The sequence below is a fragment of the Camarhynchus parvulus genome, chromosome 4 (genome assembly GCF_901933205.1).
Source record: "Camarhynchus parvulus chromosome 4, STF_HiC, whole genome shotgun sequence".
Lineage (NCBI taxonomy): Eukaryota > Metazoa > Chordata > Aves > Passeriformes > Thraupidae > Camarhynchus > Camarhynchus parvulus.
Window position 1 is genome coordinate 2,397,285 of NC_044574.1, and position 15,100 is coordinate 2,412,384.

At 62.3% G+C, this 15,100-nt stretch overlaps 1 protein-coding gene across 1 annotated transcript in view; it reads left to right on the top strand.

Moving 5' to 3' along the window:
• LOC115903762 (dedicator of cytokinesis protein 2-like) overlaps positions 1 to 15,100 on the top strand; it is a 49,090-nt gene that overhangs the window by 16,851 nt on the left and 17,139 nt on the right. Inside the window, 6 exon segments of the mRNA XM_030948448.1 lie at positions 307 to 418; positions 1,296 to 1,366; positions 1,709 to 1,815; positions 2,092 to 2,219; positions 3,078 to 3,128; positions 3,813 to 3,908. Coding sequence (XP_030804308.1) covers positions 307 to 418; positions 1,296 to 1,366; positions 1,709 to 1,815; positions 2,092 to 2,219; positions 3,078 to 3,128; positions 3,813 to 3,908 — 565 coding nt within the window.

Sequence of the window (15,100 nt, forward strand, 5' to 3'; positions counted from 1 at the left end):
ATATAATATAATATAATATAATATAATATAATATAATATAATATAATATAATATAATATAATATAAGTAATTTATATACACATTATATATAACACTAAAAAATACATAAATATATGAATTATATATAAGTAATAAATGAACCTTCTGAGAACATGGAGTCAGATTGATCATTCCTGCCTTGGTGGGGCATTCCCAGCAAGCACAGCAGTGTGGCATGGTGGCAGTGTGGTGGCATCCCAGTGGCTCTGGTCCTTGCAGAGGCATGGTGGCAGTGTGGTGACAGCACAGGGACTCTGGCCCTTGCAGGCTCTACGAGGGGAAGGAGGTGGCCGAGTTCCAGCACTCCCTGCAGCGCTTCTTCCTCGCCCTCAACCAGCTGATGCAGTCCCCGCTGGAGGGTCCCACGCTGCTCTCCCAGGTATGGGGGCATGGGGGGCCCTGGAGGGCTCAGCTGGGCACCAGGGAGGGTGCCCAGGCCAGGCACGGGCTGTCCCCATGCTGGGGTGACACTGTGTCATTGGGTCTGTGTTCGATTTTGGGGTGACACTGTGTCACTGTCTTTGTGTTTGTTTTGGGGTGACGCTGTGTCATTGTGTCTGTGTTCATTTTTGGGGTGACACTGTTGCTGTGTCTGTGTTTGTTTTTGGGGTGACACTGTGTCTCTGTGTTTGTTTTTGGGGTGACACCGTGTCAATGTGTCTGTGTTTGTTTTTGAGGTGACACTGTGTCAGTGTTTGTTTTTGGGGTGACACTGTGTCTCTGTGTTCATTTTTGGGGTGACACTGTGTCACTGTGTTTGTGTTTGTTTTTGGGGTGACAATGTGTCACTGTGTCCATGTTTGTTTTTGGGGTGACTGTCACTGTGTCAGTGTTTGTTTTTGGGATGACACTGTGTCACTATGTCTGTGTTTGTTTTGGGGTGACACTGTCCCTCCTGTGTGCAGCCCTCAGGAGGAGCTGCCGCCCCGTGTGCTGCCCTGCTGTCCCCAGGTCCCCTGGTACACCCTGAGCCCCCCAGCCCCTCACTGCCCTGGGGCTGTGGCCTGGATCTGGGCCAGCAGCTCGGTGGCACTGGGCACTGTCCTGGCCACTATGTGCTGAATTCTGCAGGGGAACATCTGGGAAGGGCTCCTGGGGATTGTCCCCAGCCTGGATCTGGCCTGGATTCCCTGCATTTGGGGCCAGGCTGGCACAGGGCTGGGGCTGGGATGGGGCTGCACTCTGCCCGGAGGGAGGGAGGCTCCAGAGGGTGCTCTGGGATCCTGTCTGAAGGCAGCTCTGTGGTGTCTCTGCAGGGAGCGGCTCTGAAGTACCTGCCCTCCATCCTCGAGGACGTGTTTGGGATCTTTGACTCCTCCACTCTGGGGTAGGGTCCCTGTGTCCCCACCAACCCCAGCCCCTGTGCTGCTCAGCACCTGCCACAGCCACCTCTGTCCCCACATCCAGCACAGAGCAGGGGGGTCTGGAATCACCTCCTGATCCCCTTCCCAGTGCAAAAATGGGAGAGTTCTGCTCAGTTTTAGCCTGGGAACTCAGCCCCAGCTGGCTTCATTTTGGGAATTCAGGCAGAGTTTGCTTTCTGGGTACCTGTGGTGGGCACAGCTGCCCTGTGGGACCTTCCTGCCCCCATTTAGGGGGTCTCCCCACCCAGCAGCCCCATCCTGAGCAGAACCTGGAGCTCCTGCTTTAACTCCTCTCCTGCTGGCAGGGCCATGCTGAGGGACTTTGTGGGAAACCTGCAGCCCCAGCGCCTGCTGAAGCAGAAGCTGCAGTCCCTGACTGACATTGCCAGCAGCAAAGCCTTCCAGTGCCACGGTGAGAGGGGTCCTGGGGGCACTGCCCTTGCTGAGCTCACCCAGAGGCCATGCACAGGGTGGGGAGGAGTCCCTGAGGAGGGATTCCTCCTCTGCCTCATCCCAGGGTGGCTCCACAGTTGGGGACAATTCCCTCATACCTGGGGTGGCTCCATAGCTGGGGACAATTCCCTCATACCCAGGGTGGCTCCACAGCTGGGGACAATTCCCTCATACCCGGGGTGGCTCCACAGCTGGGGACAATTCCCTCATGCCTGTGTCCCCTTGTGCCCCCCAGAGTGCAGGGAGCTGGTGCTGCAGGCAGCCCTGCCCATCCTGCAGGAGCTGATCCAGGCAGGGGAGGAGGAGGACGCCTGCATCGAGCTGCTCAGCAGCATCCTGGAAGTGCTGTACCAGGCCCAGAAGGTAAAGCAGGAATCAACTGGGCAGTGACCTGAGCAAACCCCTCTGAGTGATGTTAATCACAAATTCCTGGCCAGGATATTGTTGGAGTTCACTGACTGTGGGTGTCACCATCCCAGCAGGAACGTGCCCAGGGTGGGACACGAACCTTGTGCTTTCCACCTCAGTGAGTTTCTGCTGGGTTGCCCAACATCCACATGAGTGGGGAAGGGGCTTCCAAACTCAGGGATGACACTGACCTGAGGGTGGTGGGGACATCAGCAGCTCTGCAGAGCTGGGAGGAAGGTGGAGAGAGGGAGGAAGAAAGTGAGGGAAGGGAGGAAGGTGAGGGCACATTGATAATGTATTGTGAAAGATCTGGAGAAATATTTTGTGGTATTGGCCAACCAGACCAAGCAGGATGAGAATGGCTTTCCTGGATTTGAATAAATCAAACAAATGGTATCCAAGCCTGATGCATTGACCAAGGTCACCCAGACATTGGTTTTTGATTGACTCACAGGCAGGATCACATAAGGCAAACAACAAAGTAATAAGGCACAAGTATGATACCTGATTTAGTTTGATATTTTTCTTTGGTTTCCTTTCTGATTCAAGGCACTTTTACTTTTTGTCTTTTCCCAATTTTATTTTGGGACAGGCCAAATGTAACTAAAATTTCAATGGCCTTATACCTGGTGTGAAATTCTGCTGGTCAGCGATTGCCAGTCACCCCCTGGGCAGTATCACACTCCAAAATGAAGAGTGATGGCCCCAAACATGAGGCAGGGACATGGTGGGCACCCACCCACCCAAATGTGGCCTGTCTGGGGTGGGCTGGGGCCGTTCCTGGGGGTCTCAGCCCTGTTTTGATGATTGCAGAGCGCAGAGAAGCTGCGAGCACGGCACAAGGACCGTGGGGACGTGGAGCTGGTGAGTGTCCCTGCAAGAACACAGGGAATGGTTTGGGAATGCACATGGCTCTGTGCTCTGGCTTTTCAGGAGCCTTCCTCTGTTTCTGCCCTTTCTGGATGCTCTGGGGTCCCTTTTGGGGGCCCTTGGGGGATTCAGGTGTCCCACCTGCAGTGCAGTGACTGTGGGAGCTGAGTTGGACACTGTGTCCTGGGAGGGTGAGGTGGTTCTTTAATCCCCACAGCACCAGGAAGCCCAGGAACGGGATGGAAAGCTCAGAAATTGTGGTGAAATATCTCGTTAACTTTGAAACCTGAAATAGCCTTTATGGAGAGCATGGTGGGATGCTCTGGGGAAGGATTCTGCTTTTGCTTCAACCTCATGAGAGTTGATCCCACCTTTACCTGCCCAGTGCCATCCCCATCATCCTCAGCCATCCTCGGCTGTCCCCATTGTCCCCAGCCAGGTGGCCACAGTGCCAGGGAGTGTGTACAGAGCTGTACACCTCTCTGTGCAGGGCTGAGCTGTACAGAGATCCCAAATCCCATATTTTTGCTGGAGCACATTGCCTTGCTCTGACTCCTTGCTCAGGCTCCGTTCCCATCTCACCACCCCGATGTCACCAGCCCTTGAAGGAGCCATGCTGGGACACCTCCCACAGCTGGGACGTGCCCTACCATGACCCCGCCACCTCTCACCTTGCAGGCACAGGTGAAGAAGCACATCCAGATGATCCTGGAGCAGCTGCTCCGCACGGTCAATCGCAGGGTGATCGTGCTGGACCGGGAGAACCCGCTGAGGGTGAGTCCCACTGTGCCACATCCCTTTGGGTCACACGGGAGAGGTGGCACTGCTTTGGGGGCCTGGCTGGGTGTGACTGGCTCTGCTCCTCGCTGGCCCTGCTGCCAGCACCCAGCAGGATGGGGATGGATGGCAGGGATGTGCCCGGTGGGATGCAGGGGGAAGCAGGAGCTGTGCTGGGAGCAGGGCTGGAGCAGCCAGAGGGCAGAGGGGAGGTGGGGCAGGAAAAGCTGTTTTGGGAGCAGTGAAGGGTTTGGGCTGCGTTATCTGGAAATATCAGCTGAACCCGGCGAACCGTCGCAGTTTTACACGCCAAAACCGTGTGAGGAGCGCGCTGGACACACGGGAAGGGAGGCGGGTCAGAGCCCCGCACGGAGCAGCAATGGGAAGGGACAGAGCTGGGGCCAGCGGGGGCTCGGGATCTTCTCTGGGGACGTGGGGACAAACCCAGGAGCTGCACTGAGTCTTAGGGTGGGCGATGAGCTGTGTTGGTGTGTGTTCTGGAAGCTCGGAGCGGGGAATTGCCGTGCCGTGCCGTGCCGTGCCCGGGGCGCTGCGGGCAGCCGGAGCGGAGGCTCCGCCGCCGGGGCCGTGCGGCGATCCCAGCGCCGGGCTGTGATTCAGCCGTGACTCAGGCAGGAGATGCGTGCGGGGTCGCGCTGGGCTCCATCCTGCTCCCACCCCTCGTTCCCAGGCTCTGTGAGTCAGAGCCGAAAACGCCGGGCAGCGATGGAGGCCAGGGGGGATGAGGGGGAAGCACAGCCCGGGGCAGCGATGGGGGTGAGGGGCGATGAGGGGGAAGTGCAGTGATGGATGTGAGGAGGGATGAGGGTGAAATGCAGCCCAGGGCAGCACGGAGCGATCCTCGGCTGTGCCGCGCTCCTGCTGCTCGCTCGTGGCTCCACAGGCGCCCTCTGGCAGCTCTCCCTGCACAACCCCTGATGCTGCCATAGCCCCTGCCTCTGTCGGGGGTCCCAGACCCTCCAGCTCCAGCTGCTGGGAAGGGCTGAGGTGACCAAAAATCCCTGTGCCTGCACCGGGACAGCACCCCTCCATCCATCCATCCATCCATCATCCATCCATCCATCCATCCATCATCCATCCATCCATCCATCCATCCATCCATCCATCCATCCATCCATCCATCCATCATCCATCCATCATCCATCCATCCATCCATCCATCCATCCATCCATCCATCCATCCATCCATCCATCCATCCATCCATCCATCCATCCATCCATCCATCCATCCATCCATCCATCCATCCATCCGTCCATCATCCGTCCATCCATCCATCCATCCGTCCATCCATCCATCCATCCATCCATCCATCCATCATCCATCCATCCGTCCATCTGTCCATCATCCATCCATCCATCATCCATCCATCCATCCATCCATCCATCCATCCGTCATCATCCATCCGTCCATCATCCATCCATCCATCCATCGGTCCATCATCCATCCATCCATCCATCCATCCATCCATCCATCCATCCATCCATCCATCCATCCATCCATCCCAAGGCTGCTGGGCAAGAATGGAGTTGTACCTCTGGGATATTTGAGCTCCTCATTCCCGTCTCCCTGTAAGCAGCCAGTTCATCTTCCCCACCCAGGAGACCCCTGCCCAGCCCACCCTTCCCCCCGGAGAATTTGGGGACAGATCTCCTCTCTCCAGGCCAGAGTCTCACGGAGACCATTCCCCACTGTCTCTGCCCAGTGGAAACCCTCGGTGCCCCCAGTTAACCTGCAGGAAGCAATGGGAGGGATGGTTGAGCAGCCCCTGCTGGGCATTGATTTGAGTCTGGGGCATCTCAGGGAACCCCAAACAGTGGGAAATCCAGGGAAAACAGCCGCTGCCCCCTCCTCATTCTCATCCCCCTCCACAACAGAAGCGCACAGGCGGGAGAGGATGTAACAAAAATAGCGTCTCCTTGGAATTTATTGAATTCTCCTTAAATACAGCCGCTGCTCCCCTCGCCGTTCCCACACACCCGAGCTCCCCGCGTTTAACGGAATGGTTAAAAATAGAAAAGCTGGTGCTACCCAAACCCTACCGAGGGAGGGAGGGAAGGAGGAGAGGTGGGCAGGGGCTCAGTGCTGGGACGGCGCCCCCGCGCTCCGGGCTCACAGGAACCAGAAGCATTTGCGCCGCGATTTCTTCACGTCCAGCTTTGCCGGCAGCCTCGACACGGGCGACGGCTCCTGCCTGGGCGGTGAGGGGGTCCCCGCCGCCCCCAGCGCCACCCCCGCCGCCCCCAGCGCCGTCGGGGGGGAGCTCGGCCCCGTGTCGCCCTCGATGTGGCTCAGCACCCGCTGGAAGCGACCTTCCTGCTGTCGGAAATCGTGCTCCACGCTGCGACACGCGGGGACCGTGTCAGAGGGCAGCGTGGCATCCCCTTGCCGCAGCCCCTCTCACCTGCCACAGCTCCCCATCTGTCACAGCCCCCTGTTTGTCACAGCCCCTGGCACCCCAAACACCGTCCCCGGGCAGTGCAGTGTCCCCAACACAGGCCCCATGTCCCCAGCACAGCCCCGGGGCAGCTCAGTGTCCCCAACACAGCCCCCGAGTCCCCAAACATCGTCCCCGGGGAATTCAGTGTCCCCCAGCCTCTGGTGTCCCCACAGCCCCAGTGTCCCCCCAGCCCCGGTGTCCCTGCAGCCCCGCTGTCCCCTCAGCCTCTGGTGTCCCCGCAGCCCCCAGTGTCTCGGCAGCCTCTGGTGTCCCTGCAGCTCCCGCAGCCCCCGGTGTCCCCGCAGCACCCTGCGGTGCGGGCTGGCTGCCGGCAGCCTCGTGCTGCGCTGTTCCCTCTGGCGGAAAACGCGTCAATCTCCTCGCACCAGCCCCGTCCCATCGCATCAGCGAGGTGACACCGAGCGTGCCCGGGAACGGCCACGTGGCGCTGCCACCCCGCACACGGGGAGCGCCCCACGAGCCCCCCTCGGCGTGCTGACACCTCCTGTCACCTCCTGTCACCTCCTGTCACCTCCCCTGGCGAGGACAAGGAGTGTCCCAGGCATTTCTAGAGAACAGGGTGAGGGGTGCAGAGCAGGGAGCAGCCTCAGCTCCCCTGCAGTGACACAGGGAGGGGATGGCACTGCTCTGGGACCCTGAGGTGGGACAGGGCCAGGCAGGTCTGATCCCCTCCATGGGCTATCCCTGGGGGTGCTGCCCCTTCTCTGTCCCCCTGTGTCCCCACAGAGCCTCTCCTCATTCCACGGGTGGCAGTGAAAGCCACAGTGAGTCCCCAGTGGCCATTCTGGGGAGCCACCTCCCCCAGATGTGACATCTGTGCCGCTGCCATCCTGCCTGGGGACAGGCTCGTCAGGCCTAATTAGCCTGAAGTCCCCCAAGAGCTACAGTGAAGGAGTGTAGAGCAAGTATGGGGAGCAGGAGCGCTGAGGCAGCACTGCCACTGAGCACAGGGACACGAGGGGACCCCAGCCGGGCACCCCCAGCCTGAGGTGCCCCAAGGAGGGGGCACAGTGCTCGCAGAGCATGGCAGGGCAGTGGCACAGGTGCACCACGGTGATCAGGCACCACAGAGCATGGCTTGGGAGCAGCCCACCGTGTCCCACACATCCCAGTGCCAACAGCATCAGCATCTCCTAATTAACAGCAAATGGGAACACACCTGGCCAGCCACCTGCACTGCAGAGGGGGCAGCCAGAGGGACAGAAGGACACCCAGGGGTGCCTGGAAGGGCAGAAAGCTTTAACAAAACTGCAAGCCTCCCAATTCCCCCAAAGACAATGCTGGGAGGGCAAGAGATGCCTTTTCCCACAGCCCAAATGGGATCTGAGCAGAGAGTGCAGCAGAGGGAGGGGATTCCACACCCTGGCCCAGAGCCAGCGCTGGGGAGCAGAGCCCAGGCCCTGTGTTCCCAAACCACAGTGAGGGGCAGGAGCCCATGTGCAGCATCTGTGCAGAGCTGGCACAGGGACAACAGGATGCAGGCTGGATTTGGAGCGAGCCCACGCAGCAGCCGCCAGCGAGGCTTCCCCGATTGATTGCTGCTACAGCAGAGAAATGCTCTGCCATGGTGCCAGAGCAGCCCCTTCCAGATGCTGCACCTCCATGGAGATCACCCTGGCTGATCCTGATCTACAGGGAGGGAGGGACAGACCCAGCCCAAGTGACAGCCCAGACACCCAAAAGTGCTCTGTGTGTGGTGTCCCCAACATGGGGACAGGAGGTGCGGGTTTGGCTGTCACCCTCCCTGGTGCCTCACAGCCAGGGGAGAAATCTGGGAGTGCAGAGGAGCAGAGCCCAGGAGGTGCTCAGAGCTCAGGCCCTCACCTGTAGATGATGCAGGCACAGTCCCGGCAGGTCCCGCAGTTGGCGATGTCCTGCCCGGTCCGGTACGAGTGGCGCCTGTGACAGAGATGTGCCGTGAGCCTGGGGACCTGCTCTGGGTCTGCCCGAGTCCTCTGCTGCCCCTGTCCCACCCCAGCAGCCAGGACTCTCCTCCCTGCATCCCAGCTCCTTTTCTTCCTGGCATTCAGACCCTCTTCTCCCTGTATCCCCTCCCAAATCCCGTCCCCTTTCATCTCTGGGATGCATCTCCTCTCCTCCTGACTCCCAGCTCCTCTTCCTCTCTGGGATAGCCCCTCCTAAATCCCACCCCTTTTCTCTCTGGGATCCATCTCCCCTCCTCCCTGGATCCCAGCTCCTTTCCTCCTTGGCATTCAGACCCTCTTCTCCCTGTATCTCCTCCTGAATCCCAGCTCCTCTTCCTGTCTGGGATCCATCTCCTCTCCACCCTAGATCCCAGTTCCTTTCCTCTCCGGGATCCATCTCCTCTCCTCCCTGAATGCCACCCCCTCTCCTCTATGAGATCCCACCCTCTCTCCTCTCTGGGATCCATCCCCTCTCCTCCCATGTGATCCCAATTAATACCAAGCCAGGTGCTTCTCTGATGGGATCACACCAGTGCTGGGCACTGTGGCACCCCCAAACCCTTCCTGCTGTGTCCTTCCCTCCCATCCCCATCCCAATCCCCATCCCAAGGCTCCCCACACCTCTCCCCACACGTGGTGCCATGGAGGGAGCACAAGGCACGTGGTGCTGCCCTGGCACAGCTGTGCCCTGGCAGATGGGCACAGGGAGATGCTCCAGACTCATCTCCAGCCTACGCCAGACTCAGAATTTATCTTTTTGATGTTTTTCTACCAGAGCATCCTTCTCCTCCTCCAGGAAGGTGCACAGGGCTTGGATTAAGCTGATTCCTGCCCAGGCTCAGCTCACGCTGCTGCATCCTCCCCCCTCTCCACAGAAGGGGTCTTCACCCCACATATCTCTGCTGCTGGCACCAGACCCCAACCCTGAGACACCCTGATCCCAAGGGCTGTACTGGGGTCCTCCTGCACCCCAGCACTGCTGATCCCTGCTCATTCTGCTCTGCCCAAAAGGAGCCCTGTGAATGCTGTTGGTCCCTTTGGGGCCCCTTCAGGGCTGTGGATTTTGGGGGCACAGCTGACAGAACATGTCCCACATCCACGTCACATTTCCTTCCTCCTTTTACTCGACCTTGACCATGGCTGTTCTCAGCCCTCAGAAACTGGGTCTGCTAATGCACCAAATTACACATTACAATGGGGATTTATTCTGCCAGCACCTGAATTAGATCATGAAGCCCTTTATACATATATATATATATATGTATGGTACGTAAATGTGTGTGTGCTTGCAGCTCTGGCGTTGTACAACAGCCCCCCTCTGCTGGGAGAGCTCATCCTGGGATACTCTTTCATGTTTTATATGGATAATTTTCTGTGGGATGTTGCTGGTGGTTGGTGCCAGGGTGTCTCAGCGCTGGTGGTTCTGCTCTGGTGTGCAGTGGGCACCTGGGATCTGACCTGTGGCAAACGAGGCTCTGCTGTTCTGCAGCACAAGGACACCAGGATAATGTTTGATGTGATTTCCTATCCCTGCATTTCCTATCTCTGGGTGTCTTATTTGCTTGTTTGACTGTAACAGTAAATGGATTTGAGGTCTTAATTAAGGTGTCCCAGACCCCTGAGGGTCCCTCCCCACTGACAGTGCTCCAGGGGTGGCACAGGGGCAATGGGGACAATGTTCCCTGTGCTTCACTCACAGCCAAAACCATTTGATTTAATGGTTAATCATGGCAATCTTGGGCATCAGAAACAAGCCCCAGAGATTTTACAGGAGGATGCCAGGCCTGGCACCTCTTGGGGGTTTGTTGGTTGCACTTGTGGGAGATGAGTTTGGAGCATTTCAGCTCAAGGCCATGGTGGGCTGACCTAGAACACCTTCCTCACTTTCCTCCATCTGGCAAACCTGCCTGGGAGGCCACGGAATGCTGGCCTGGGGAACTCCCTGCCCCTTGGAGCAGGCCCTGGGCAGGGCAGGATGGGGGTGCTGGGCACCTCCCTGGGATGCAGCCAAACCCATCGCGGGGGCACCAGCCATGGATTTGTGCCAAAGGAACCTCCAAGGATGGGGCAGGGATGGGGTGCCTGGCCAAGCCTGCTGTTAGGATGTGACATTCTAGATCCCTTCTCCCAGTGACCAAGGGACAAATCAGCTGCAGCAGAGCCAGGCAGGAACCCAGCACCCTCTCATCCCCCATCCCTGGGCACATGGGGTCTCTCACCAAGACCTGGAGCCTCATGGACAGCAGCTCTGAGTTTCTCAGGGGGAAACACCCTAAGCTGGCAGCCGCATCCAAATCTCTGTCAGGGTCCCCCATCCTGCATCCCCAGCCCCCAGGACATTGTCCCCACAGCCCCCCACACTCTGTCCCCTCCTACTCACCCATCCCGCTGCGCCTCCTTCTTCTCCAGGTCCTGGATGACGTCCAGCAGCACCCGGATGGTTTGCTGGCTGGTCTCCAGCACCCCTTCCAGGGACTGCAGCTGGGAATGCAGGTCCCCCTGCTCCCCGGGCCCCCGGGGGTGCTCTCCCTGAGATGTCCGGGCGTCCTCAGCCCTCGCTGGTGGTCCCACCGGCCCCTTGGCCACCACCACCAGCTGCAGAAGGTCCTGGACGTGGTGCAGCGTGTCGGGCTGCTCGGCGGCAGGGCGGGGCTGGCCGTGCCGGGGGCTCCGCTCGTGTCCCCACGCTGGGGCCCTGTGTGGCCGTGGGCGGCGGCTCCCCGGGTCCCTCGGGTCCTGCCCAGCCGTGCCCGGCTTGGGCGGCGCGGAGCCGGCTGCAGGTGCCGGGGTGGCTGGTGGCTTGTCCCGAGCCGTGCCAGGCCGGTGGTGCCGGTGGGACGGGGGCTGGCGGCGCAGCAGGGTCCCCCAAATGGCGGCGCAGAGCTGGTGCTGGGGGCCGGGGGTCCCCGGGGGGTGCCCTGAGGTGGCTGCCGAGGGGGCCGTGGGTGTCCGTGGCGAGGGACGGGCTGGCGCCGGTGCGGCGAGGGCTGGCACGGGGCCGGCCGCAGGGCAGGCTCCGCTCCGAGTCGCTCCGGCCGAGCCCCGGTGCTCGGCGGGCGGGCCGGGCTGGCCGCAGGGCACGGAGGCCGGGCGTGGGGTGACGCCCTGGTTGCCGGGGCTCCAGCGGAGCTGGGCACAGGCTGGGGGTGGCGGGCAGGGCTCGGGGGTGCAGCTTTGCACCGGAGGGGCGCAGCGGGCATTGCCCTGGTAAGGGGTGTGGGGGTCCCTGGGTGGTGGCGGTGGCGGGGTGCGGCGCGCTTTGGCGGGCTGGGCGAGGGCAGCGGTGCGCCGTGGCGGGGAGGCGCCCCGGGGGCCGAGGGGGCACGGCCCAGCCGGGCACGGTGGGCACGGCCGCTGCCGGGCACCGGCGCTAGCCGCGGCGGGCGGCACCGCATCCTCCTCCACATCGCAGACGCTTTTACTGCGGGGCTGGGGGGCCGGGAAGGGCTTCTGGAGGCTGGGGGAGGTCTGGATGGCGGTGCTCATGCACGCCTTCCTGGGCATGGGCAGCGTCAGCGAGCCGGGCTGCGCCTGGGGCCAGCTGCGCCCGCGAGGCACGGAGACGCCCGGCTCAGGGGGTCCCTGGGGCGGCGAGGCACGTCGGGTGTTGTGGCCGGGGCGGCGGGGGCCGGGCTGTCCGCCCGCCCACCCGGCCTCCACCAGGTCCTTGAAGCGGACCTGCTGCGTGCGGTTGCGCCCGGCGCTTGAGGCGGCTCGATGTCGGGCGAGTCGCGGTTGAGCAGCACCGAGCGCACCGTCATGGCTTTCTCCTGGCTGCCCCTCGCCGGGCGGGGGCCGGGCCGGGCTACGGGCTCACGGCTGACCATGGCTCAGGGCCGCGGGGCCGGAGCCCTGGGCTGCAGCCGTTCCCCGGAGCTGCAGGGGCGGGCGGGCAGCCTCATCCCGCGCCGCCACCGACAGGGGATGCTGGGAGGTGGGCGAGGGGCCGCAGGGCATTGCTGCCCGCCGCCCGGCCCTACAGCCCCGGGCGCGCCGCCCGGCGGCCGTGCCCGGCTCCGCGGCTCCCGCCGGCGCCCGCAGCCGCTCATGGTCCCGCCCGCGGCCGCCGCCGGGCTCAGCGCCGCTTCGCGGCCGCCCGGTGCCCGCCGTGCCCGCCCATGGCTCCCGGACCTGCGGGGACAAAGAGAGGTGCGTCAGAGCCGGCCACGCCACCGCGGCCCCCGAGGACACGAGTGTCCCCGTGGAAGTGCCGGCCTCTCCCGGCTCGGCTCCCTCGCAGCCCCGCATCAGCAAACGCGAAGAGACAGGCTTTGATCTGCGGCGCTGCCTCCTCAGCACAAAGGGAGAAGGGAAAAGAAAGCCCTTTAGCATAAACACGTTCCGAGTTCACAGCTCAAATCAAGCAGAAGCGGCTGTTAAAAATAGCTCTGCCTCGCCGGGGCTGGTGCCTCGTGTGCGGGGCGCGGGCAGCGGGAGGGCAGGGCCGGGGCCAGGGCAAGGGGCTGGGACCGTGAGGGATGGACAGATGGACGGACACGGGGCACCCGCCAGGCACGGGCGCCAGCTCTGCGGGGCATGGGCAAGGCGTGGGGCACCCATGGAGCACGGGACGTGGCGGGATGGGCGTGGAGTCCATCCTGCCTTGGGCACGGCCAGGGTGACACAGGGGACATGTCACGAGTGGTTGTGGCCGGATTGGGCAGCAGAGGCGCTGGCTGGGCTGCAGGCATGGGGGACCCACTCTGTGAGCAGTGGTGAGACAGTGGCTTGGGGATACGGAGCCGCTTCAGACACATGGGAACGAGCAGGAGGGAGAACCTTCAGTGAGGCCGGGGGATGTCACTGACACCGGCAGCACTTCACAGGCGGCACAGGGGCAGGACCCGGGGTCACAGGGGGGTTGCACTCAGGGATTGCGTCCCTGCCATTGTCCCCGTCCCTGCCATCGTTCCCGCACGGCTCTGCAGGACTCTTGCACCCCACAGCTGCAAAGCGAACCCCTCCACTGCCCTGTCCCAGACGTACCCCCAGCACCCACCCCCGCCAGCCCATCACACTGCCCGGGCACCATGAGCACGGGGCACACCGGGAGCCCTGCTGGGACATCCCGGGCTGCAGGGGAGGCCGTCGGCTCGTTTTGGGCCGCGGCCAAAACCAGAGATTCCATCCGCAGCGAGCAGCGGTTCAGCTTTGTCGCACCACACCGCGTCCCGCGTCCCCCATCCCCAGAGCACAGCCCAGTGCTCCCGCAGCGTCCCCGCACGCCGAGGCGGGAGCCTCGCTGGCTCCGCAGCCCCCCTGCCCTCACTGCGGACGGACACACGGCTCAGACACCCCTCGGTCCCCTCCCTGCCTTGCCTCGGTCCTGCTGGCACGAAGCGCTGACTCAGCAGAGCAGCCCGGAGTCCCCAGCGCCGGCACAGCCAAACTTGCGGCGCTGCCCAGGCCGGCGGCGAGCGCGGAGCCAGCGGGGCCGGGGGGCTCTCACAGCCCTCCCCGCACGGCCCCGCTCCGCGTTCGTCGGGATGCTGCTCCACGCGCCGCCCGGGCTTGGAGCCGTGCCCAGACACCCGGAGATGTCTGCGAGGCAGGACGAGACGAGGGACGGGATGGGGCTGCTCGTTAGTATGGACAGCAACAGGCGGAGCAGCGAGCTGGAGGAGCGAGCTGGCTGGGGCTGGAGCCAGAGGCGCCCGTCCTCGCTTCATCCCTCCCGGCCCAGGGCACCCACGCTGGCCTGGGCACCGCCTGTCGCGATATCCGCGATATATGAGCCACCCTTGATGTCCCGTCACGGACGTGGGGTCACCTCTCTCCTTGTGCCAGAGCTTGGCGACGCCGGCAGCAAGAGGGCAGCGAGGGAGGGCACAGGGACCTGCTGGCCACATCTGGAGCCCAGAGGAGCCCGAGTGTGCCAGCCTGCTCTGCAGCACCCTCGATGGGTGCTGGGAAGGGCTCCGAGGGCCGGGCACGGGGCAGGAGCGCCGCTGGCACGGTTTAAAAGCAGGAGCAGCCCCGTGATGCTGCACCGGGGCTCGGGGCGAGCCGTGGCTGCCGCAGCGTGGGACGGGGCCGGTCCCCTGCCGACGCAGCAAACGCGACGCTGTCACTCAGCGGGGCCTCGCCGGAGCACCCTCGGCCTCCCCGAACCGCCGGCAGATCAGAGACGAGCCACAAGGACAAAGGGAAGCCTATAAATTATACATGGAGCAACTCCGTTTGGGAACAGTTGTGAGGATGTCAAAGAGCCGCGCCAGGACTCTCCCACGCATCCCTGGTTCTCTCCTCCGTGCTGTGGTTGGCATCCCCGAGCACGGATAATGAGCCCCGCTGTGGGGGGTCGGGATGGTCCAATCTAGGGTCTGATGGGCTCTCCTGGGCTGTCCCCGAACCTGAGGAACTCACTCCAAAGGACATCTCAGATGCACCTGGCATCCAGCACTTCCCAGCCACTCTTCAAGCTCGTTTCCTGGGCAATGGTGCTCAGCACCTCAATCCCGGGGCTGCTGGAGCCCCTCCGAGGTCCTGAGCCCACCACAGCCCCTTCTGGGGTCTACTCCAACAGGACCCCAGGGCTGTGGTCACTCCTCTCTCCAGGAGAGACCTGAAGCCAAAGCAGGAGCCCCCCGGTGCTCCACTCTGCCAGGGCTCTCCTTGGAGTGGTCATTGCACAGCGACCTCAGGAGAGCCCAGTGGGTGGGACAGGGAGCCCCAGAGCCCTGCACGGTCACCTGGGGGATGCAGGCGGGCTGGGACCGCCCAGAGGATGGGTTTGGTGCCTGACTAACCCCCTGTGAAGGAGGGCAGCATGAGGCAGCCACAGC